This window comes from Lepidochelys olivacea, assembly GCF_965140295.1.
Source record: "Lepidochelys olivacea isolate rLepOli2 genome assembly, chromosome: 13".
Classification (NCBI taxonomy): domain Eukaryota; kingdom Metazoa; phylum Chordata; order Testudines; family Cheloniidae; genus Lepidochelys; species Lepidochelys olivacea.
In genome coordinates this window covers 4,103,643-4,129,092 of record NC_140423.1, presented here as the reverse complement: position 1 = coordinate 4,129,092, position 25,450 = coordinate 4,103,643, and the positions used below count along the sequence as shown (strand labels likewise).

General features: G+C 44.9%; 1 protein-coding gene across 8 annotated transcripts in view; it reads right to left on the bottom strand.

The window, feature by feature from the left end:
* Window positions 1-25,450, bottom strand: part of RTEL1 (regulator of telomere elongation helicase 1) — a 119,868-nt gene that overhangs the window by 11,652 nt on the left and 82,766 nt on the right. For all 8 annotated transcript variants that reach the window (XM_084645450.1, XM_084645454.1, XM_084645449.1 and 5 more), the window contains 5 exons: window positions 24,561-24,715; window positions 18,258-18,353; window positions 11,205-11,415; window positions 7,919-8,056; window positions 7,224-7,340 (listed from right to left, as the gene is read on the bottom strand). In XM_084645450.1, the coding sequence (XP_084501576.1) occupies window positions 7,224-7,340; window positions 7,919-8,056; window positions 11,205-11,415; window positions 18,258-18,353; window positions 24,561-24,715 (717 nt within the window). The remainder of the gene's footprint in view (window positions 1-7,223; window positions 7,341-7,918; window positions 8,057-11,204; window positions 11,416-18,257; window positions 18,354-24,560; window positions 24,716-25,450) is intronic.

Here is a 25,450-nt window from a genome sequence, read left to right as displayed (position 1 = left end):
ACTGAGCCACTGATGATCAGAGATAAATGTTGCAGAAAATAAGGCCAGAGGGATAGATGCAAAAAACACGACGCAACTACATTAATACATTTACTAATCTGCATTTCTGAAAAATATAAGCCTAACTTTTTGCTCTAGGCACATGCTGTGACGCTGAGGCCCATTTGTGGTTAGTACTCCGCGTCAGCAGGTCTGGTCAGGCCTGATGTACTCATCACACCTAGCACACTGTTGTTATAATCTGTATCTAAAAGGTGGCATGTTAGATATAATTGGAAAACTAACAACTCACTGATCATTAAAATTCTTGTCTGATGATGCACAGGGTATGTATGAAAAGTTATGAATAGGTGCTAGAATTATATTCTTAAAAGGTGTTTGGCAAGCAATGCATAAGCACAGTCTGCTTCAGACAAAGAAAGGTGGATTTATCTCAACATATGTATAAGCAATAAACTGAGCCATCCAACTAACAAGGGGAGGAGACTGCTAAAATGCAAGTTGTTCTTTTCCTGCACACCAGTGGGGGAGAAAGAGCATGGAGCTTCTTTCACCATCAGACTCCAATTTACCTTCCTCACAGCCTGAATAAACTTTACTTTGAGGTATAGCCTTCAAAATAATCTATTTTAAAGGTTTACTGGTCTATAAAGATAGGGGTGGGGAACTGAACCAACTGATTGTATACAATATTATTATATTATAAAAGTTTATAGAGTGAGGTCTTCTAAAAACTAATGACACTGATGATTAATGTCATCATGAAACATCTGTATTAACACTATAGGAGGAAATATTGATACTTAAATGATATTATGCTTTAAAGCCTGTGACAAAACAGGGAGAAACAGGTTCCCTTCCAGACAGGAAAAAAGGTATCTACCTATCTTCTATCTAAATTAAGCATGGTGCAATCAAAACAATGGAAGCCCTATTTCCATGCAGGGGAATGGGAAGCCCACAAGAAGGGAAGAACAGCATGAGGTTATCCTGTCTCTTGAAACAAGGTAACTGAACTTTGGAAGATAGAAGAGAAGGTTACTCCGTGTAGTAACGGAGGTTCTTCTTACTGTGGGTGCTCTATTTTAGGTGAATCTATGTGCCTGCATTTGTAATCAGAGGTTTTCAGTAGCAGCACCAGATTGAGGTCCCATAACGGAATGGGGGCTCATATTACAGGGTAAAGGTTGTGAAGAGCCTTGAGAAAGTGTTTAGTGGTTGGGTGGGAGAAGATGGAGAACCTGTCCTCTTTATGGTGGAATGGCGTGATTGCCTCTCACAGAAAGGCCCGATCTGTTAAGTTCCAGTATATAGTCCAGTACCACTGGTAAAGTGGAGAAAGTTGCCATAATTTGTCTAGTTCGGTACCATGTATTGAATCCCTTCCATTTGTGTGGGTAAGCATGTTGAATAATAGGTGGTCTGCTGTTTAAGAGAATGTCCCTTACCTCCTCTGAACAGGTCATTTCACTGTCTTGGAGCCATGGAACAGCCCTGCCTTCAGGTGGAGCCTTACCGGTGTGAGTGTTGAATGTTGTTTATTTGAAGACTTAGAGCCACTGTCTTTAGTGCCTCTTCTCAAGTCGATGCTTTGAGTAAGCAATCATCCAAATAGTAGAATATTATGGACCCCTTGTTGGCAGAGGTGGGCAGTCACTACCATAAGAACTTTTGAAAATAACCATGGAGCAGTGGATAATCTGACAGGAAGTACTTTGTACTGGTAATTATCTTTTCCCAGAACAAATCTGAGACACCTCCTGTGTGAAGGATGTATCATTAGGTGGAAATATATGTCCTGGAGGTCAAGGGCCAAGAACCAGCCCCCTTGTTCTAGTGCCGGAATTATCGTTGCTAGCGTGACCATCCTGAATTGTAGGGTCGTCACAAACTTGTTGAATCTTAAATCGAGAATGGGCCTCTATCCTCAAGTTGTTTTCTGGGTTAGAAAATAATGGGAGTAGAAACCCTTCCCTCTGTGTTGTGTTGGTATGGGTTCTACTGCGCCCAGCTGTATGAGATGGCTTAATTCCTGTTGTAGCAGATGTTTGTAAGAAGGGTCCCTGAAGAGGGATGGGGAGGGAGGGTGGATGAGGGGGATGGAGGTAAATTGGACGGAATAACCAGTCTCAATGATTTCTAGTACCCATTTGGTTGACGTGATGATCTGCCAAGCTGGGTGGAATGGGATCAGTCAGTCTCCAAATGGATGAGTAGTTGTGGATGGTTCCAACACTTAAAAATTTGGGAGGTATCTTGGGTCCTCGACCAAACCCTCAACCCCTGTTGTTTGGAGAGAGGTTGTTGAGACATAGAGGGCTCAGAAGGGAGTGGTCTCCGCCTCTGTGGGCCATACTGACTCTGAAGTTGGGAGTAGGGCGCGGATCTTGTTCTTTGCGCTGGGTAATACTTCTCTTGTTTTTAATTTTGGGAAGGTATATAAATGCCCGAGGATCTGAGGGTTCCCCAGGAGTGAAGTGACTCATTTGTCTTGGATGCAAACAGCTTCGGGACCTCGAATGGAAAATCCTCGATGGCATATAGTACCATTTTGGGGAACCCAGTGAGGTGGTGCCAGGAAGCTTGTTGCATTATCATGGATGTGGCAATGGAACGTGCCGCCGTGTCTGCCGAGTCCAGTGAGGCCTCTAAGGCAGTTCGAGCAAGAAGGTGGCCTTCTGAGATGGTTACTTCGAATTGCTCTTTTTTGTCCTTGGGTAGAAAAATAAATTCAGATATTTTTGAATAATTAGTGTAAATATATTTGGCCATCAATGCTTCAGAATTGGTAATCCCAAATTGTAGGGTTGCTGACGAGTAGGCTTTATGTCCAAAAAGTCTAAGCTCTTCCAGTCCATCATACGGGGTGGTTCTGGAGTGATGTTGTCTGCCCCTTTGTTTCACAGCCTCTGCCACCAAAAGTGGCATCTCTGCAAGCGGCATGGAAACTTTTTAAAGACACCATAACAGAGGCTCAACTTAAATTTATACCCCAAATTTAAAAACATAGTAAGAGAAACAAAAGAGAGTCACCGTGGCTAAACAAAAAAGAAGAATTCCTTGAGGGGGTCAACAAGCATGTGGACAGGGGGGATCCAGTGGATATAGTGTACTTAGATTTTCAGAAAGCCTTTGACAAGGTCCCTCACCAAAGGCTCTTAAGCAAAGTAAGCTGTCATGGGATAAGAGGGAAGGTCCTCTCATGGATTGGTAACTGGCTAAAAGATAGGAAACAAAGGGAAAGAATAAATGGTCAGTTTTCAGAATGTAGAGAGGTAAATAGTGGTGTCCCCCATGGGTCTGTACTGGGACCAGTCCTATTCAACATATTCATAAATGATCTGGAAAAAGGAGTAAACAGTAAGGTGGCAAAATTTGCAGATGATACAAAACTACTCAAGATAGCTAAGTCACAGGCAGTCTGCAAAGAGCTACAAAAGGGTCTCTCAAAACTGGGTGACCAGGCAACAAAACAGCAGATGAAATTCAATGTTGATAAACACAAAGTAATGCTCACTGGAAAACATAATCCCAACGATATATATATATATATATATATATATAAAATGATGGGGTCTAAATTAGCTATTACCACTCAAGAAAGATCTTGGAGTCATTGTGGATAGTTCTCTGAAAACATCCGCTCAATGTGCAGTGGCAGTCAAAAAAGGGAACAGAATGTTGGGAATCATTAAGAAAGGGATAGATAATAAGACAAAAAATATCATATTGCTTCCATATAAATCCACGATATGCCCACATCTTGAATACTGTGTGCCGATGTTGTTGCCCCCTCCCAAAAAAGATATATTGGAATTAGAATAGGTTCAGAAAAGGCCAGCAAAAATTATTAGGGGTATTAATGGCTTCCGTTTGAGGAGAGAGAAATAAGACTGGGACTTTTCGACTTGAAAAAGAGATGACTAAGGGGGGATATGATAGAGGTCTATAAAATCATGACTGATATGGAGAAAGTAAATAAAGAAGTATTATTTACTCCTTCTCATAACACAAGAACTATGAAATTAATAGGGAGCAGGTTTAAAAACAAACAGAAGGAAGTATTTCTTCACAGAACGCACAGTCAACCTGTGGAAGTCTTTGCCAGGGGATGTTGTGAAGACCAAGACTATAACAGGGTTCAAAAAAGAACAAGATAAATTCTTGGAGGACAGGTCCATCAGTCGCTATTAGTCAGGCTGGGCAGGGATGGTGTCCTAGCCTCTGTTTGCCAGAAGCTGGGAATGGGAGACGGGGATAGGTCACTTGATGACTACCTGTTCTGTTCATTCCCTCTGGGGCACCCGGCATTGACAACTGTCGGAAGACAGGATACTGGGCTAGATGGACCTTTGGTCTGACCCAGTATGGCCGTTCTTATGTTCTTAAGGCTGCACTGGTAGAAATGGCATGGGTAGTGGCATCCATGGGTGCCTGTACCAGCCTTGTTCCTTAAAGACTGGTACAGGTCCTGGATGATATTTATCGTGTTCTGGTAGACCTGGTCTAGTAGCTGCATGGATAGGCAAGGAATGATGGGAGGAGTAGATTTCACCTTCATCCTCATCACTAGATAAAGGAGGAGCTGATCTGGGTGGTGTAGTAAGATGGCTCGGTACCGAGGAGTGGAGATTCTGGTTGCAAGGAGACCAGAAGATCTTTGTGGTGGAGAAACAGTTGCAGTACTAACAGCACTGATACCAGAGAAAATGTTGTTGGTGGTACCGATGCCTTTCGTGCGCTACGTACTGCAGAGCAGAAGGTGGTACCATCGTCTGTAGTGTTGTCAAGATGCTTGGTGTTGCATGTTTGAACAGCTCTGATGGTACTGAGGTCAGGAGTGTAGGTCTCCTCTTACTGCCTTTTTCTGAGCCAGCCTGCCTAGGTTCTTTTATTTGTGAGATACCCATGGTATCGGATGGTTCCACGACCTCAGAGGTGAAGGTCTCTGTGCGGTCGGTATCGATGGGAACTATCAAGTCAGGGAACACCGCTTTTTGGCAGATTCTCGAGGAGGGGAAGTCAAAACTCGCTTCTTTGCCGCCTTCTTGGCAGAATGCTCCTTCCCCGGAGAGTGTGGAGAAGACCCTCTGTCAGATGCGACCGTAGGAAACCATTGCCCTGGAGGGGTCTGTGATCCTAGATTGGATGTGTAGCGTAAAACTTCTCCATCACAAGAAGTTTTAGCTCTAAGTCTCTCACCTTCCTGGCACAGGGTTTCAAGTTGTGGCAGTGGGCGCACTTTTGAAGTGTGTCTCGCCAAGGCAGCAGACACACTGTGAGTGCCCATCAGAGACGGGGAGTGAGGAACCGCAAGTGAGGCAATGTTTAAAACCCGGGAAGCTGGGCATGCCCCTCAAAGTATGGTTTCTCCCATGATGGAGGGTACCCATGCTACACCAAGGGGTGTCCTAACAACTGAAACTTAAATTCCTACGATAAGAAAAAAAGGTGGGTTTTTAAAAAGAAAACAAACAGGGAAGGGTAAGTAATGATGAACTAACTACTAATATTAACTAACTACTAATAACTAACCAACTAATATTGTAAAGTTAAAACCAGAGAAAGCTAAAGCACAGAAGTGCTGCTAAGTACGCCATCAAACCGAGGGCAGTAGAGAAGGAACTGAGCGGAGTTGGTCGCACAGCACTATGTAACTGACTTAGGCAGCGCAAGATGGGGACAGTGCTTGTGAGACCCAACCAGGCACTGCTGCTAAAAATCTCCGATTACAAGTGCAGAGGTGCAGATTCACCTTAAGTGGAGCACCCACAGGGACACTCCTTGAAGCAGCCGCCATCTTTGGCACCCATCACTAGACAGACAAGGTAACAAAGCTCTTGCAAGCTGAGAAAGATGGGTCCTTCAACCAAGGGGCGGGAGGGGTTCTGAAGTCTCTGAAAACTGAATATAGGTGAGAAATCTGCTTAGGCAATGATCCTTCACCTAGGAAGACAAGGGAAGCCAGAACCTTGTACTTCTGTGAAAGGTCCTGTCTGAGGGAAAGTCAGCCATGGCTGGGAAGAAGGAAGATCGTTGAGAGAAACCATCTTGAACAAAGTCTGTACCTCGTTAGATTAAGTTTTAGACTTTTAGAGGTGTGTTTTCACTTTTACTTGCTTGTAACCATCTCTGCTTTTATTCCTTTTAATTGGCACCACTTACTATCTCCATAAATGTGTTTTATTTTTACTATAAACCAACTCAGTGCTGTGTTTGAAGGAAAGGGTGTATTTACCCCAGTTAAGTTAATAAGTTGTGATCTGCTTTTGTCTCTTTAAGAAACAAAATAACCTTATTATTTATCTGAACTGTCCAGCAGAGGGCTGGACATTGTAGAGCACACAGTTTTGGGAAAATCAGGGACTGGGAGCACACAGACACTCAGCGTGTGAGCTGCATGCTTGTTGCTGACTGTGAGCGTCTCAGGCTGGGAGCTACTGTACCAAGGCACTGTGAGGCCCTCAGGGTTACAGAGTAAAGGGTGACAACCTCTCACTGGTCTGGAGTGCACCCTGAACCCCATGGACACACATATTTACAAATAAAATACCACTACCAAAATATGAATACCCCTCAGCCTTTCCTTCCTAACCTTCATCACCTGGATCCATCAGCCCTCACAGAAAGAGTGCTGATCACAACACATCATTCGTGTTGTTCTAGCCAGACCTTCAGCCACCCGCTGGCCAGGCTGTCAGTGGCACCTTCCTAACCAGCTTCATTTAACCCACCCCTCCTAAATTGCTCTCTTCTTGAAAGCCTGGAAAAACAGATGGGCTGCTGAGTGGCTGGAAGGTTAACGGTTCCTGTGCTCAGATCACGTTTCCCACCCTGGAGGAAATCAGGTGCAAAGACACACTCTTAACTCAAACTTCTGACTTTAGGTGGTTATACCGGCACATACACTTAATTGAAATCACGTGCTTGGTGTTTCATTTTATACAACACTAGCATATTTTAGAGGCCTCAAAATCCATTTCCACTCGACACAACTTATTGTTTGCTTGTATTGCCAAAGTACTTAAGATCCCCAATCATGCACGAGGCCCCCTTGCGCTAGGTGCTGTACAAACCGAACAAAAAGATGGCCTCTCCCCCAGACAGCTTACATTCTAACTGTAAGACAAGAAATCACAGATGGATATTGACAGACAACACGGGAGCGCAAGAAAATAATCAAACAGGGAATCTGCATTGCTATTTCTTTATGGAAAGCGTACCTGTTCTATTCAGCCCAGAGGTCAGGTGGGATCCTCCCTTGTTCAGGTGTAGCTGGGAGTTTAGCTGACTGGATGAACCCTCTGAGAATGCTGTTTTCTGCAGACACTGCTTTTCCCCTATTAAATTAAATTAAACTAGTCAGTGAACAGTGAACTTCTGAGGGCTGGGGAGCTTGGAAGATACGTGGAAAGCTGTTCATAGAACGATCAGAAACCTGGAATTTCCTAGTACCTCTCTCCTCAACTACTGCACCTGGAAACCACCAGGTGCATTTTTTTGGTGAAGAGAGAACCAGGAGGATGAATATCAACCCTCCCACCCCCATGATCCCCTCCTTCTGCAGTCACAAAGCTTTCCTGGGTTTCAGGATGGCGTAGTCAAACCCTGTGTATTTTATCTAACTGTAATGAAAAACATCACACACACAGCAGGCATTGCCTTATTTGCAGTGTCTCACACTAAGAAGAACAAAGCCCCTCCAGATTGGCAGGATTTGTGTTTCAGCCTCCAGGTTAATTAACTTTCTGTTTAAAAAAAAAGTTAACAACACACACACGCTCTAACTTCCACCTTCTATATCTCATGGAGGGATACAGCTTACACAGTCCTGGAAATCAGTTGATGCAGATTTATTACCAGTGCTTTTGAGCTGATGGAAAACATCTATTAAAGCACTCAGCTATATGTGCCTCACCTGCCTTCTTGGCCAACACCTCTCTCTCCTCCCGCAGGAGGCTGTGCTCAGGTTTGTAGCCACAGCCCACTCCAGTCAGACTACAGCATGCTTCATCAAACTGCTTTTTATGCTGAGGTCGAACAAACTGGTAAAATTCTTTCATTAAAGAAAGAGGAAAGAAGTTAACACATGCAGTTTATACATCCCAACACACACAAAATTCCACAGACACCTGATGCTGGCAGGACTTGCAGTTCAGACACCAGGTAAAATTTTCAATCTGATTTAGGAGCCTAAAAGAAAAGGTGGGTGAGGTTAACATTTTTTATTGGACCAACTTCTGTTGGCGAGAGAGACAAGCTTTGGAGCCATACGAAGCACCTAATTTCCATTCTCAAAAGTGACTGAGGCACTTAAGAGACCAAATCCATTTACTCTCAATGAAATGCAGGCTCTTTCATGCCTAAGTCACTTTTGAAAATGGGACTTTGGTGCTTTTGAAAATTTTATCCTATGTCACAGTTGCACATATTTATAAAATGATATGGACTCACTGAAAAAACTCTGTTACTGCAGCTATTACTACTAAGTGCTTATATAGTACTTCTCACTTCTTGAGCTCAAAACACTTTACAAAAAGGTGAAGAAACTATGGCTTGGTCTACACTACAGAGTTAGGTCGACGTAAGGCAGCTACACCACAATGCTGCTTCTATCAAAGTAAGTGGCCAGCTACATAGACATGAAGTGAGCTGTAGCTCACAAAAGCTTATGCTCAGATAAATTTCTTAGTCTCTAAGGTGCCACAAGTACTCCTTTTCTTTTTACATAGACATAGTAAATCCACCTCCATGAGAGGCATAGTGCTTATGTCAACGTACCTAGGGCGACAGTGTCCGTGTTAGCCAAGGGGGCTGACAGTTGGAGCCCTCCCCATCCCACCCCCGGAGCTGACAGGCCGAGCTGTCAGCAGGGCACAGGCTTAGAGCTGTTACTGCCTCCTGGTGACAGATTGCGGAGGGAGAGCCCAAGCCTAGCTGCTGCCCAGATTTGGGCTCTTCTCCCCCTCTCAGTCCCTCAACAGGAAGAGGCAGCAGGGACAGGGGGCTCGGGCTGTCCTCCCTCCCTCCCTCCCAATTCCTCAAGAAGAGACAACAACAGGGCTCGCAGCTGTCAGCCCCAGCAATGGGGCTCACAGCAAGAGCTCTGCCTCCCGACGCCCAGGCTGACAGCCCAGAGCCCAGCGGCTACCTCCTGGAGAAGGACTGGGGGGGAAAGGATCCCCCTGCAGGCTGACAGCAGGACCCAGAGCAGAAATGTGAAACAACAGCCGTGAAACTGACAAGAATGTCAATTTCACTGCTGGTAAGCTCCCTGGGATCACAGCTGGGGCTGCCAGCACGGGGGCGGGGGGCTAACAGCTGTGAGCCCACACCAGGCTGACTGCTTGGGCTGTTGGGGTAGTGGTCGCAGCTGTGATCTCCGTGCCTACAACTGAGGCTGTCAGCTTCTGGGCTGCTGGGTTCCAGCTGTCAGTGTCCCACAATGCCCCACTTCAGTCAGTGTAAACTCTCCTGGTGAGGATGTGCACTGCTGACATAAGGAGCAAGTACAGACATGAACTATTGTTTTAATTACTGCTGTGACTGTATGTCGACTTAATTTTATATAGTGTACAAGCCCTAAGGCAGAGAGAATGGTTAAGTCACATGCCCATGATCATACAGCAAGTCATCAGCAGACCGGGGAATAAAACCCAGGTTTCCCCACTCATAGTCCTGTGCCCTCAATTGCTTCCCTGACTAATCATGATGTTAGAAAAGTAAAAGAACACAGGCTGGAGACTCCCTTAGACCAGTCATCTGTTCCCCTATTTCCCCTATTTCTGATTTAAAAAACAGTGAAGTGTGGGGGACATGAATGAACTATTAGTTAGGAAATCAAAAGTTGAAAAACCTGAGATTTACTGTAACACTGACTATTCTTATTGTGCTTGAAAAGGTTATTGTGTTTTGGAGAAAAGCAAGTGTAAGTGACAGCAACAGAGTCAGAATCAGCTGATAAGTGTTTTGGATTTAAAAGAATATTTTGTCCAAAGGAAAAAGAACCACAAAAACAAATAACTCGCTAGAGCACATGAGGAAGATATGAACATCATCAACTCAAATGTAAAGCACTGGAATTTAAAAAAATTCCACAGAAGACCTCTATTGCGTCTTCCCAGAGCAGATTCTGCCTCTCACCATCATCTCAGTCACACATTCCTTCAAAACCACTAATTCTTGCTTTCAATTGACTTAAAATAGTAACTTCTCTTATTCACAGCAATGGCTAAGAAATCAAAGTTTCACAATGCTTAAAAATACATTGATACCAACTCTCATTCTGAGACATTAACAACAATCCAGGGCATGTTCTAGAACAATATAACATAATTTCTCATGGGCTGCCAGGACTCATGGGCTTCAGCCTTGTGCTATGCTGCAGGTGTATTATGATGCTATTATAATGTATGACATATTAAAAACAAATGCCAGTACAGGATTGATAGGTATTCAGCAGTGAGCCATGCTGGTCAGCTCACCAGCCTTCCTTTCCAGCTCCCTTTCCACAGTAGCTGCCCATATCATTTACCCACTACCCAACCAGCCAGTCCCCTCCCATTCCTGTTTTAAAAGCTGTTAAATAAGATCAGTAAAAAAATATGGAAATTCTAACACGAAAAACTTCAGCGTAGAATTAAGGTAGCTCAGGTCCACTTCCTATCAACACAATCATCAAAAATCAAGAAAATCATCTGTTAAACCAAAATTACTATCCATGCTAACCTCATAGTGACATGCTTTACACATCCCAATCACCATCATTACCCAACAAGACAGTCTCCACAGCTCTAATGTCACTTTCAATTCTAACATCAAACCACCCCAATGCACACAATCAATTTCTCACAATCACACAGTCTTAGTCCCACCATAGATCTGGATTAAGATAATATTTCCTATCGATATCAAAGTCTATACATGTATTAGCTGTGCATGAAAAGCATAAATTCCCTAACAATGTAAACTGTTGGTTTTATTTCATGTAACCAGAAGGCCTGTTTTAATATATAAGCTAACTTGTAATGGCTAGGTGGACTAATGTTTGTACAGCGCTTTGAAAATGTAAAGCCCTATAAAAATGCTAAGAATTATTAATGAATTTTTCTGCATTGTATTTCACATAGAAGTGCTTGCTTTGGGACAAGATCCCAAGAAAAATACCTGTGTCCCATAGGATACATTCAGGGAGACCACCATACCTCGCAGCAGGATATGCTTTTTCTGGTCCTCCATGAAAAGAGAGCTCATTTGTGATAACATGGCTTTGAAGTCATCAGTCCTCTTGTATTGCTGCAGAGCCTTTGAGAAGAGATCATAGTGTAACTGGCTCAGGGCTTGCTTTACTGTTGCAATGAACAATGTGGCCCTGGTCTTCTTTGGCTCAGCAGGGTCTGCTACTTTGTCAGCTTGCTGCAAAGAGGACACCAAAGTTTTTCGGTAAATGGGATGCATTGGAGAGATTAATTGAAATGGGAAGAAGTAAACCCAGGAACTTTGTTTCAACATACAGCACCTCAAGTAGATGCAGAACGGTCATCATCAATAAAGTTGACATGAGTTAACTACACAGCACAGAACATAATGCAGTGCTTCTTAGTGACTAACATCCTGTTAACTCCATTATAAGCAATGGTAGTTGCTCAGAAACATGCATTACTAATGCACCATCTCCTGATAAACAAGTTTCAGTGCTGCAGAAGGGAACACAAACCCAGTTGTGTCCGTCTGCTGGAAATTCACAGCTCCCTGGGAGAATTTAGCCATCCTCTGTGTGTGCAAAGCATGGGTTCCGTGAAACAGATGGAACTTAGCTCATCTTGGTTACTTTAGGATGCTCACACACACACACACACGCAAGCAAGGCAATGAGATGAATCTAGCATTGTAAAACTTATTTTCTCAATCACGAAAAGCAGGGAATTTGAAAAATGTCCCAAACCAGCCATCTAAAAACAGTTATTTTGGAAGAGGAAGTTCTCCCAAAGGCCCCCCACTGAAAACTGGGATGATCCTTCCCTGCCTGTCCCGTGCTTCTCTACCGGATGGGATATCATTGCTGGTAGGGTTTAATGCAAGGATAGGCAAACTACGGCCCGTGAGCCAAATCTGACCTCAAGCTCCCACTGGGTAGTGAGGTCTGGGGCTTGCCCTCCTCTGGCGCTCCAGCCAAGGAGCGGGGTCTGGGGCTGCTCCATGCGGCTCCCAGAAGCAGCGGTACGGCCCCCCTCTGGCTCCTACACGTAGGGGCAGCCAGGGCACTCTGCTCTGCACATTGCCCCCACCCCAAGAGCCGCCTCCACAGCTCCCATTGGCTGGGAACCGCATCCAATGGGAGCTGCAGGGGCAGCGCCTGCGGACGGGGCAGCATGCAGAGCCGCTTGGCTGCACCTCCGTGTAGGAGCCAGAGAAGGGACATGCTGCTGCTTCTGGGAGCCACTTGAGATAAGCGCCATCTGGAGCTTGCATCTCTGAGCCTGCCTCTGTACCCAAACCCCCAGCCCCAGCCCCCCTCCCTCCCAGCCCCTCGATCCCAGCCCAGAGCACCCTCCTATACCTCATCCCCAGCCCCCACACCCCCAACTGGAACCCTCACTCCCCCCCGCACCCCATCCCCCTCCACATCCTGAACTCCTCATTTCTGGCCCCACCCCTGAGCCCTCACCCCGCCCCCCTCGTTCCCGCCCCCGCACTCCAACCCCAATTTTGTGAGCATTCATGGCCCGCCATACAATTTCTATTCCCAGATGTGGCCCTCAGGCCAAAAAGTTTGCCCACCCCTGGTTTAATGCTTGGCCATTGTAACTCCAGAATGGAAGCAGGAATTTCAGGAGACAGGCTTGTACAGCGGAACACAGTAGGGATTTTCCTAAGGATATAACTTATATTTCTGTTGGCAGTCCCCTAGTTATTCTATGACAGCAGCTGTATTAATTGGGTCTGAATCATAGTGTGCTCATAAATCAAAACAGAATGCCTGCAGTATATTTTAATATACCCCTTCCTCATAAGCCTTTCCCCATGGGTATATCCCTTAGGGCAACAAATGGTGACTCCTTGGGGAATTCCAATACCTGTGTATGCAACAATTTCCCAGACTCTTATTATATATGCTCCTAAGACACCCATCCCTGTAACATCTGGGGTCATTCACATAAATTTAGATGTTCACCTGTTCCCTCCCTCAAGGAAGAGGAACAAACTCTAATCCCGTTCCTCACAGATTACTGGCGAGTGCTTTAGGGGAACTGAACTCTGGGTGGATTGCTTTCCAGGGCAGGCAGGCAGCCAGGTCCATTGCACAACTCTATTCTTAGGAGAAGGTCTGCCAAAAGAGATGAGTCTTGAATCACACCTTGAGGGCTACAAGACTGACTCATCATAATCTAGGTAGCAATGAATTCCACTGCTGAGGGCCCTCTGCTGAAAGCAACCTGCTTCCATTCCTGTTGGAGCCTGGATTCTGTCAGGCTCAGCATCCCTGAGCTCAACTGCCATGGTGGGATGTGGAGCAACAGGTGGTCATTTCAACAGTTAGTTCCTAATCCATTTCAGGCTTTGAAGATGAACATCAGTATCTTGAAAGGGCTCCAGAAATATACATAATCTGTGTATAGAGCTCATATCAGTTTGTTCTACCTTGCAGGCAGACAGCTGCATGATGAACCTACTGTAGTTTCTTGAGTCATCTTCAGAGTGCACTGCAATAGCTCAGCCCTGAGGTGACAAAAGCATGGCTCACTGTGGCTAAGCCTACATCTGTGAAACTGGCATGCAATCTCTCTGCCAGTCTCGGCTGGTCATGGATGACATCTGAGCCTCCATGAGCAGTGCAAAAGAACTGTGAGGTTGCCTGCCATCCTGAAATGGGCGAGACGATGGTCTCTACTAAATGGGCATTCAAAGCTCCAGGAAGAGCCTCAAAATACTTCACCCTTTCTACTGACATTAATTATCTCAGCCTATCCTCAACTGAGCCCAGTACTGTCTACACTTGATAAGGAGGAGAGAAAGTTAGGTGTCAATGGCACTGCAGTACCATTAATTCAGCCCCCCACACACACACACCTGAATATGCATTATAACGCAATCTTTAGTTACGTGATAGCTGCCTCCTTCACCACACACCCTTTCAAATGTCTGCACAAAAGAGGTAGAGGTCCTACAGTTACCCACCTTCACTACACAACCCTGATTCATTCCCAGACCATTGTCAATCCCTGTGCACTAAATGAGGTAGGAATCCTGTGGAAAAAATATTATGTAAGCATGTAATTAAAGACTGTATAATATAAAGCATCTCGCAAGAGGGTCTAATTCAGATTTCACAAGCAACCTCAGTGTGGGCATTCCCTACCAACTGATTGCTTGACTTTGAAACCTTAATGTTCATTTAATGTGGCTTTTAAATGTAATTTCCTGGCTTTTTAAACTTAAAAATTGAAAAAACAAAACCAAAAATTCCACCATATGGAACCATATTGACTCTCACATGAGTCATCAGTAGGGTTAGGATCTTTAGACCCATAGCACAGTCCTCTATCACTCAAGCTAATTGAAATAACTAGTAGCAGAAGGTGGCTAATAACTTTAGCTTTGGTGGACATGCCTCTGGAGGGGGAAGGAGACACATACTTTGCCAGACACACACAGCTAGTTGCCAGACAGCAAAGGAATGATGAATCTCAGAAATAATGGGTTCAGTTCCAGGTCTGGTAGGGGATTGTGCTCTAGAGATTAGAAACCCTTCTGCCCCGATCCCCTCAGCCTTTCCCTGTCCTCCTCTTCTCCTATTCCCCCTTCCCCAGCAACTCCCTCTGTACCTCGATGCTATTTCCTTTCCCGCAGCTCCTGGGTGTCCACAACCTTGCTCCTATACTTCCCCACACACTCAGCTCCTGTTCTTTCAGTCCTGCTCCCCTCTCTCTCCCCCTTCCCCGTCTGCTCTCATCATTCCTTACCCTGGCTCCTGCCTTTCTCCTCACCTCTCTTGGGGCTCCCGCTCCTAACTCCCTTCCACCCAGACTCCTGCCCTTGTCCCCCAGCTCTGCATCTCTTCCCACTTGTCCCTCTGTTCTTCACTACTCTGCATCCTCGAGTCAAGCTGTTTCTGCTGGGGTGTCAGTAGGGAAGCAACACTGAGAACTAAGGAGAGACATCTTAGTTCCTATGCCTTGCACGACAAAGAGTCCCTGCTAGGAGCCACTGCAGGGAAAGTCCCGCTTAGTCTCTGCTGCCCTGCGCTACAGTTGCTCTGGGGGGGAAGGTGGATACACCATCTGATCAGCACACAGAATCTGTGAGGAGCTGGAACCATTTTAATATGGCTAAATGTAGATGTGTACATCTGGGAACAAAGTATGCAGGTCATATTTACAAGATGGGGGATACTAACATGGGAAACAGTGACTAAAAAAAGATGTGGGGGTCATGGTGGCTAATCAGCTGAACATGAGCTCCCAGCATGATGCAGTGGCCAAAAGGGCTAATGTGACCCTTGGATACATAAACGGGAATCTCGAGTAGAAGTAGAGAAGTTATTTCACCTCTCTATTTGGCATTGGTGTGACCACTAATGGAATCCTGTGTCCAGTGCTGGTGCCCACAATTTAGGAATGGTGTCCCTAGCCTCTGTTTGCCAGAAGCTGGGAATGGGCGACAGGGGATGGATCCCTTGATGATTCCCTGTTCTGTTCATTCCCTCTGGGGCTCCTGGCAGTGGCCACTGTCAGAACACAGGATACTGGACTAGATGGACCATTGATTTGACCCAGTATGGCTGTTCTTATGATGTTGATAAATTGGAGAGGATTTAAAGAAGAGACATGAGAATGATTAAAGGATTAGAAAACATGCCTACCGTGATAGAAGAAGTTTAATCTATTTATCTTAAAGAAAAGATTATGGGGTCACTTGATTACAGTCTATAAGTATCTACATGTGGAACAAACAGGGCTGTCAAATGATTAATTTTTTTAATCATGATTAATCGCACAATTAATCATGCTGTTAAACAACAGAATACCATTCATGTAAATATTTTTGGATGTTTTCTACATTTTCAAATATATTGATTTCAATTACAACAGAATACAACGTGTACAGTGCTCAATTTATATTTATTTTTATTACAAATATTTACACTGTAAAAAAACAAAAGAAATAGTATTTTTCAATTCATCTAATAAAAGTACTGTAGTGCAATCTCTTTATCATGAAAGTTGAACGTACAAATGTAGAATTATGTACAAAAAAATAACTGCATTCAAAAATAGAACAATGTAAAACTTTAGAGCCTACGCTAAAGATTCATATGTCCCTTCATGCTTCAACCACCATTCCAGAGGACGTGTCCATGCTGATGATGGGTTCTGCTCGACAACGATCCAAAGAAGAGTGGACTGATACACGTTCATTTTCATCATCTGAGGCAGAGGCCACCAACAGAAGGTTGATTTTCTTTTTTGGTGGTTCGGGTTCTGTAGTTTCTGCATCTGAGCATTGCTCTTTTAAGACTTCTGAAAGCATGTTCCACACCTCATCCTTGTCAGATTTTGGACAGCACTTCAGATTCTTAAACCTTGGGTCGAGTGCTGTAGCTATTTTTAGAAATCTCACATTGGTACCTTCTTTGTGTTTTGTCAAATCTGCTGTGAAAGTGTTCTTAAAACGAACATGTGCTGGGTCATCATCAGACTGCTATAACATGAAATATATGGCAGAATGTGGGTAAAACAGAACAGGAGACATACAATTCTCCCCCAGGGAGTTCAGTCACAAATTTAATTAATGCATTATTTTTTTAACGAGCCTCATCAGCATGGAAGTATGTCCTCTGGAATGGTGACCAAAGCATGAAGGGGCATATGAATATTTAGCATATCTGGCATGTAAATACCATGCAACACCGTCTACAAAAGTGCCATGCGAATGCCTGTTCTCACTTTCAGGTGACGTAAATAAGAAGCAGGCAGCAGTATCTCCCGTAAATGTAAACAAACTCATTTGTCATAGAGATTGGCTGAACAAGAAGTAGGACTGAGTGGACTTTTAGTCTCTAAAGTTTTACATTTGTTTTGTTTTTGAGTGCAGTTATGTTATGTAACAAAAAAATTGTAAGTTACACTTCCACAATAAAGAGATTGCACTACAGTACTTATATGAAGTGATTTGAAAAATACTGGTTTTTATTTATCATTTTTACAGTGTAAATATTTGTAATAAAAATAATAATATAAAGTGAGCACTGTACACTTTGTAGTCTGTGTTGTAATTGAAATAAATATATTTGCAAATGTAGAAAAACATCCAAAATATTTAATTTCAGTTGGTATTCTATTGTTTAACAGTGCGATTAATTTTTTTTAAAGTTAATCACATGAGTTAACTGCAATTAATCGACAGCCGTAGGAACAAATATTTAATAAAGGGCTCTTCAATTTAGCAGAAAAAGGTATAACATGATCCAGTGGCTGGAAGTTGAAGTTAGACAAATTCAGACAGCAAATAAGGCATACATTTTTAACTGAGAATAATTAGCTATGGGAACAATTTTTACCAGGGGTCGCGGTGAATTCTCCATCACTGACCATTTTTAAATCAAGATTGGATATTTTTCTAAAGCATCAGCTCCAGGAATTATTTTGGTGAAATGCTATGGCCAATGCTACACAGGAAGATGATCACAATGCTCATTATTGGCCTTAGAATCTACGAGAATGCTCAGTGCAGACAGAATCTTCAGAAAATTTAGCTCACAAACTAACAAACCTTTACTGAACTTGTGCAAACTCCGACTTTTCAGACGCTTATAACTTGTCCAAATTTGGACATATTTTCCTAGGGATGGAAAAGGCACATCTTCAACACTAGGGTGACATCCCCGCCAAATTTCAAGTCCGTGCTCCAAAGCCTGGAGGTGCTAGAGCTTTCTTCTTCAATGATTGTAAGATTTTGTTTTTTTACATGGGCAAAACAACTTATTTTCCCCTAACCTAATTCTTGGAAATGGGTGGACTATTGTAGCTGAAAATTATCCCAAAAATTCAATCTGAGTCAGACACTCATCTTGGAAATTTTTAGGTTTAATATTGGCCAAGTTATAAGAAATTGGAAACAGAGTCTTACACTGGAAACTTTTGGGCAACTTTAATTACAGGCATTGCTACTTGCACCGCCTATAAAACATATAAACAATCTCAGCCTTTTTATCTCAGATTCTACTCTCATATAAACTGTTCAACACAAACACATACCAGATTGTTGACTATTCTTATTTTCTTTCTTCCTCCTTTCTGCTCATCTGTTAACCTCTTCTCGTACTGAAGCGAGAGTGTTGATAAACGTTTTGCCTGTAAAGACAATATTAAAAGGCTTTAGTTTATTTTGTTTCCCCCCTTCCTCTTCTTGTCATTTTCTGTAATAAAGGTAGTTAATCCCGCACAGTGACATGACTCCAAGGAGACAAAGCAAATCATGACAAACAGTGTCAATGGAGCGTTGGATGAATTTCGGTTTCTGGAAGAGCACTCACCTACTGGATGATTCAGAAGACAGGGAATGAAGCAGATGAACAAAGACAATATATGGGGCAGTTCAGAGAGGACGAACACATTCATTTGAATGTGTAGAATGGTCCTAACTAGAAAATTATGATGGCATTACAGTGAGCGAGTGAGGCAGAGGCCACTCTTTTGTTCCTTCATACTTCCTCCAGAGATCCTCATATCAAAGAAACAGAAATTAGAAAATAAGCCTAACCTGTGGAGATTGTTCTCTGCCACGCAATCTTATATTTTATTTTGAAATGACCATCGTATGTAAAACTAATTCAAAATATTCCCTATATAGACATCTTTTACAATGCAGAGAGAGAACTGGACAACTGGCTGACAGAGAACTGCAAAAGTTCACATCAAGAGAAACTGTGCTCTTCCTTAATGGTTTAGCTTTCTTTCCCTCCCAAGGACTATTCTGTGTCCGCAAAGGTTATGAGGGTGAATCTGGCCTTGAGTTTTAAAGAATACCAGCAAGTCATGCCTTAATCCAGGCTATGAAGAGTCTTTAGCCAGTTGTATTTCCAGCGTTTCATAAAGCAGACTGTAGAGTACAGGGTCATGAATCTACTATGATGAAAACTGTAAGCATATGTAATTCTTAATATATTGATCCTTTTCAACTTTTTGAATTTATTTTATTTATTCAGAAGACAATAGTTTATTATAAACTGAATCTTGAGACAGATGGTTGAAAATTCAAATAAGGCTTTTTTTTAAAATCAAAGGTTGATTTAAATGTTAAAAAATATTATTTTGATTTTTCCCCGCACCCTGAGTTCCCTCCTTTCAACAGATAAATCAGACCAGGACACTGCCTAGCATGTTAAGAGTAAAAACCTAATGCAGTTATGCAGAAACTTTACCTTTCAAAGTCAGTCAGAGCAAGATTAGGTAACACAGCGGTAAAAACAAAAACAACGAGGAGTCTGGTGGCACCTTAAAGACTAACAGATTTATTCGGGCATAAGCTTTCGTGAGTAAAAAACCCACTTCTTCAGATGCATGGAGTGAAAATTATAGATACAGGCATAAATATATATTGGCACATGAAGAGAAGGGCGTTACCTTACAAGTGGAGAACTGATTTTGAAGGCCAATTCAGTCAGGGTGGATGTGGTCCACACCCAATAACTGATGAGGAGGTGTCAATACCAAGAGAGGAAAAATTGCTTTTGTAAGTGAGCCAGCCACTCCCAGTCCCTATTCAAGCCCAAACTGACGGTGTTAAGTTTGCAAATTAATTGTAGCTCTGCAGTTTCTCTTTTAAGTCTGTTTTTGAAGTTTTTTTGGTTGAAGAATGGCTACTTTTAAATCTGTTATTGAACATCCAGGGAGACTGAAGTGATCTCCTACTGGCTTTTGTATGCTACCATTCCTGATGTCCGATTTGTGTCCATTTATCCTTCTGAGTAGAGACTGTCCGGTTTGGCCAATGTACAGGGCAGAGGGGCATTGCTGGCACATGATGGCATATATCACATTAGTAGATGTGCAGGTGAATGAGCCCCTGATGGTGTGGCTGGGTCCTATGATTGTGTCGCTAGAGTAGATATGGGGATGCCTGAGGTAAGCGGCCACCAGCGCCATGCACTTCATGAACACCCGCGGAGCCGAAGAGAGACCAAAGGGTAGCACCGTGAACTGGAAATGGCGCCCTCCTATCATAAAACAGAAGACGTGCCTGTGCCTTGGAAATATAGAAATATGGAAATAACCATCTTTCAAGTCAAGAGCGGCGTACCAGTTTCCTGGATCCAGGGAAGGGATGACGGAGGTCAGGGAGACCATGCGAAACTAACTTCTTGAGAGACTTGTTGAGACGGCGCAGATCCAGAATGGGTCTGAGGCCCCATTTCACTTTTGGGATTAGGAAGTACCAGGAGTAAAACCCCTTTCCTTTCATGTTCCAAGGAACCTCCTCCATAGCCCCCAGACGCAGAAGACTGTCAACCTCCTGAATGAGGAGTTGCTCGTCAGAAGGGTCCCTGAAGAGGGATGGGGAAGGGGGGGGGGGAGAGCGGGGAAAGAAGGGGCAAAAATTGCAGGGTATAGCTATTATGTCCAGGACCCAACGCTCCAACGTAACCCGCAACCAGGCTGAGAGGTAGGGAAAAAGGCGGTTGAGGAAAGGCAGCAGCGGATCCGAGGAATTGGCTGGGACGTCGCTCTCAATCGTGCCATCAAAATGGGCGCTTCTGCCCTGCCAAACGTTTAGCCTGGCTAGGATGTGCAGGTAAGTAGGAGGCAGAAAGGCAGCAATGACCAAATGTAGCGTCCCTGTCCCTTCTCCTGACAGGTCCGGAATGAGGTTGCCACGACCTTGGTGTCGGGGACAGCTGGAACAGCTTACATGCAGACTGTGGTGTGTGGATGCCCAGCGAACAGAGGGTGGCTTTGGTGTCCTTCATCCCGTGCAGCCTCGCATCCGTTTGATCGGAAAACAGACCGCTCCCATCAAAAGGAAGGTCCTGAATGGAGGTCTGCATCTCCTGGGAAAGCCCAGCGGTTTGAAGCCAGGAGCTGCGCCTCATCACCACTGCGGATGACACCACCCTGGCTGCCAAGGCCACCGCATCTGCAGGTGCAGCAGGCCACTGAGGTGCCCTCCTGCACCAGGGTGATGAATTCCTGGGCCTGATCTTGCGGGAAGGACTCCTTAAATTTATGTAGAGTGTCCCATAAATTGAAATTATAGTGGTCCAGGAGGGCCTGGTGGTTTGCCACCCGAAACTATAGACTTGCAGTGGAAGAAATCTTTTCTTCCAAACAAGTCCAGCCGCTTGCCTCCTTATTTTTTGGGGTAGAACTGGAGTGCCCCTGCTTCTCCTTCTCATTGGCCATGGAAACCATCAGTGAGCCATGACGAGGGCGGGTATAAAGATATGCAAAACTTTTGGCAGGGACAAAGTACTTTTTCTCAGCTCATTTTGAGGTGAGAGGGCTGGAGGAGGGCATCTGCCAAATGGCTTTGGCAACTTTGAGGATCCCTTCATGCACTGGTAGTGCAATACAGGTAGGGGTCAAGGCTAACAGGACACTGAATAGTGTCTTGCTGTTCAGCCATCTCCTCCACTTGTAGGCCCAGGTGGTTGGCCACCCGCTGGAGTAAGGCATGGTGGTCCTTAAAGTCATCAGGCAGGCTGGCACTGGAGGAGCCAGCGACCGCCTCGTCGGGGGAGGATGAGGAGGACTGTCTCGGTGGAGACCTGTTCCTCCTCCTCCACCGGGGAGGCCGGCTTGCGGGTAGGCACAGCATCCTGAGACTTGGCAACCAGGTGTGCCTCCAGTACCGTGCCTGGGGGCATTGCCATGACCAGGATCCCCCAGGCATTCCAACTTTGCCACTGAGCAGGCCACTGCACAGACTGCTATTACTCCTCTGCCACTGCGGCCAGCTCGGACACCCAATCTCGCCGCTGAGATCTAGGTGACAGGCTGAAGAGGCCCTCGGTTCCAGAGAACCCCCCCTTCTGGAGACCACGGTGGGGTTGTTGAGGCCTGGGTCTGCCTAGAGACCACTGACACAGGAGACCAGCGCCCTGCCCGAAGGGACCAATACAGACAGTGTGGTGAGCGGGTCCCATACCGAGGAGATCGGAGATGTGAAGAAGATTGTCCCCACTGTGTCGGTGACTGGGATCGGTGTTGGGATGACGACCTTTGGGAAGGCAATCAGCACCGATAATAGCTGGACTAGCGCCTCCCTCTCGGCAAGCTGAATCGAGATGACAGCGACCGTGACCACGGAGCCGGTGACCAACAATAAGTATCCACCGATCTCAGCGATGGCACTGGTGCCTGGCGGTATGGAGGAGGAGAGCGCACCATCATCTCAAGGAATCGGCGGCACTCCACCACTCCCTAGGGAGCCTTGTCAACTGGCTTGCCCTCTTGGGGAGCCTTAGCCGAAGCCTGTGGCACTGGTAGCACAGGTGGAGAGCTGTGCTTCTTTGAAGCCAGGGCTCTTGAAGGCATCAGTGCCGGCAGGGGAGTCAGTCCAGTCCCGCTTGCAGGAGTCGGAGGAGGACCTTTCAGCGGGCTGACGGCCCGGACAGGAGAGGGCCAACTGCGGGGCTCTGCGGTAGGCAGGTAACTCGAGGCAGGCTCTTTGCTTTCTGCTAACTGGCCCCTTTTTGTTGGTGCCACGGAGCCATGCTTCTTAGCCCTCTTCTTTGGCACCAGCAACGCACAGCAGTGACAAGTGGGCCCCGGTGCCAGTGGAACACTTCCTACCAATGCCGAGGTGCTGGGAGACTCATGGCAGGAGAGCTCAGACCCTGGGAAGACTCCATAAGGAGGGCTCTGAGCCCGACGTCTCTCTCATTTTGCGTGCGAGGCCGAAAGTTTTTACAAATTCAGTACCTCTCTTTAACGTGCACTTCCCCCAGGCACTTGAGACAGCTACCGTGGGGGGTCACTAACAGGCACAGGCCTCTTACAGGATTCACAGGGCTTAAAACCCCACTGGGACCTAACTAGTAACACTAACTACTGCAATAAACAGGTACTTAACACTAAAAATAAGTATGCAGAAAGCCTAAAGGCAAAAAGTCCATGGTAAGAAAACCACAAGTCCTTGATGAGCAAGGAAAGGTGTCCTGACTGACCACCATAGGCGGTAAGAAGGAACTGAGAGGCTGTAGGGCCAGCAGCGCCTGATATACCAGTGCATGAGCGCAGCACTCAAGGGGACGACAACTGGCCTTATGGATACCGCTAAGGCAAAAATCTCCGACGACTGCACACATGGGCGCATGCACTCCTACAATGGAATCAACATGAGCAAGCACTCAAAGAATATATCTGCATATTCAGCAGGGTACGAATACAATCCTGCCTGCTCGTATATGATTCCTGAATACTTACTTTGTCATTCACCTAGATCTTTGTTCATAGTTGGTTTTTAGATTTAAATTTAGAAGATAAAAATACCCTCAAGATATGTTGGGTTTAAGAACTGGCCATTGATGTTCTTCTCTTTCATAACTGCAGTTGTCATTGCCTAGAGATGCTCAAAGCTGTGCGAGTTTGAGCAGGATAAACACAACGACCATATGGCTTTTTAATTCATTTGATTTAATTAATCAAATGGGTTCAGGTGAAGGGGTGCTTATTCCCCTGACTGGCAAATGGCACCCCATACTGAACAGCTCTATGCACAAGAAATAGCCCTGAAAGCAATATTTTCATAAGAGACATCTCTGTGTTAAAGAAAACTGATTAGCAGGAACAGTAAAACTATTCCTGCATGTAATGGAGTCAGGGGCCATATTGAGACAGGAAACCAGGCTACTCCAACAAAACTGCATCACTAATTGCAAAAATTTCATTTCTGGAATAGCGGGAGGAAACCAGCCTGATCAGAAATGTACTTCACTTAGACCTCCCAGTTAGAGACTATTCTCTCTCTAGAAGAGGCCTAAGGAAAAGCAGTAGCATAGAAGATGCTTCCTAACCCTACTGTGCAATGGCATTGCAGGGCTCCTGTGGCTCAGTGATAAGGTACTTCTATCTGTGCAGTGTGGGCTCTGAGAGCCAAAGAGTCCATTTCCCATTTGAATGCTGCTCCACATGCAGATAAAAATTCAAAAGGAGTTCCAGTTTTCCTGTAATACATATTCACATTCAAACAACTACAGTGAATGTCCACCATGAGGTTCTGCATATACAGCAACCTCTTTTTGAGGACTCCTCAGGCCTAAAAGTAGAATGCTAACTTCTGGCAGTCTGTGTCTCACCTATAGCAGTGATAAGTTCATTATTAGCACCAATGTGAATGTGTAGGTCACATACTAGAACGTGGCAGGGTGTCCTTCTCCAAAAAGAAGCTATTACTCAAGCGCATCTCTAGACCTTACTTGTTAATGGTGATGAATTACAAGGTATTTTTTTGAAAGGATTTGGATCCGGCACCCATAAATTGTCAACCAAACATTTAATTTTAGGACCAATAGTTCACACAAACCTACATACAGCTCTTCTGTATGCGATCACCATTACCTTTTCCTCTCCTGGCAAGCAGTCATCTTCTGTCCCTTCACTGCTCTTCTCATTGTGCTCCAATGCATCCAGGAGCCCAAGGGGCTGCTTCCTTGATGAGATCAGCTCTTGATCGTACTCCACACACAGGCTGGTTGCTCCATCCCCCAGCAGCCCTACAACATCAAGACAGAATGTAAACAGACCTGTTATTTACCCTGCAGTAACTGTGGTTTTCCAAGATGCAGACAGTAAGGGTGGATCCTGCAATAGGTGAGCACATGCCTTACATGCACAAGACTGACTCTCTCTCAGAGAGAGAGACAGAGAGAGACAAGTGATGTCCATTGGAGCTATATATGGGAACTCTGCCTCCTTGTGCTGTCATATGAAGGCATAAAACATGGGGCAGCTGCAATCCTCCCTGAGTTCCCTTGCAATTCAAAGCCTGTGTTGCAGAGGAACCTGAAAAGTAGGGATGAAGGGCAGGTCATGGGATCCAAAGTGAACTCCTTGGAATTTCAAAGAACCAGAAAAGTTAGTGAGTTGCTCTACACAGTTGCCTTGCAGAACTCAGAGACTAGCACATTCCTCAAGCAGGCAGATGCTGCTGCCTGTGCTCTGGTGAAATGTGCCTTGATGTTCAATTGCTTGCTTGATGTATGGCCCCGGTGATGGTGAGGAGCATAACTCCGTCAGGGTTGATGCTGACATATAAGCCACTTTCAGTACTGGAGTCCATGCCAGTGGATAGCTCACCACTGACAATAGGCCTGGTTCAGCCTGAGCGTCATCCCACAAGGACAGGATTGACACCAATGGTACGACCATCGTTGTCAGGAGAATCTGATCTTTCTCTCCATCCCTCGATACTGTGAGGGTCTTGGAGGGCTTATCCCCAGATGTCCTGC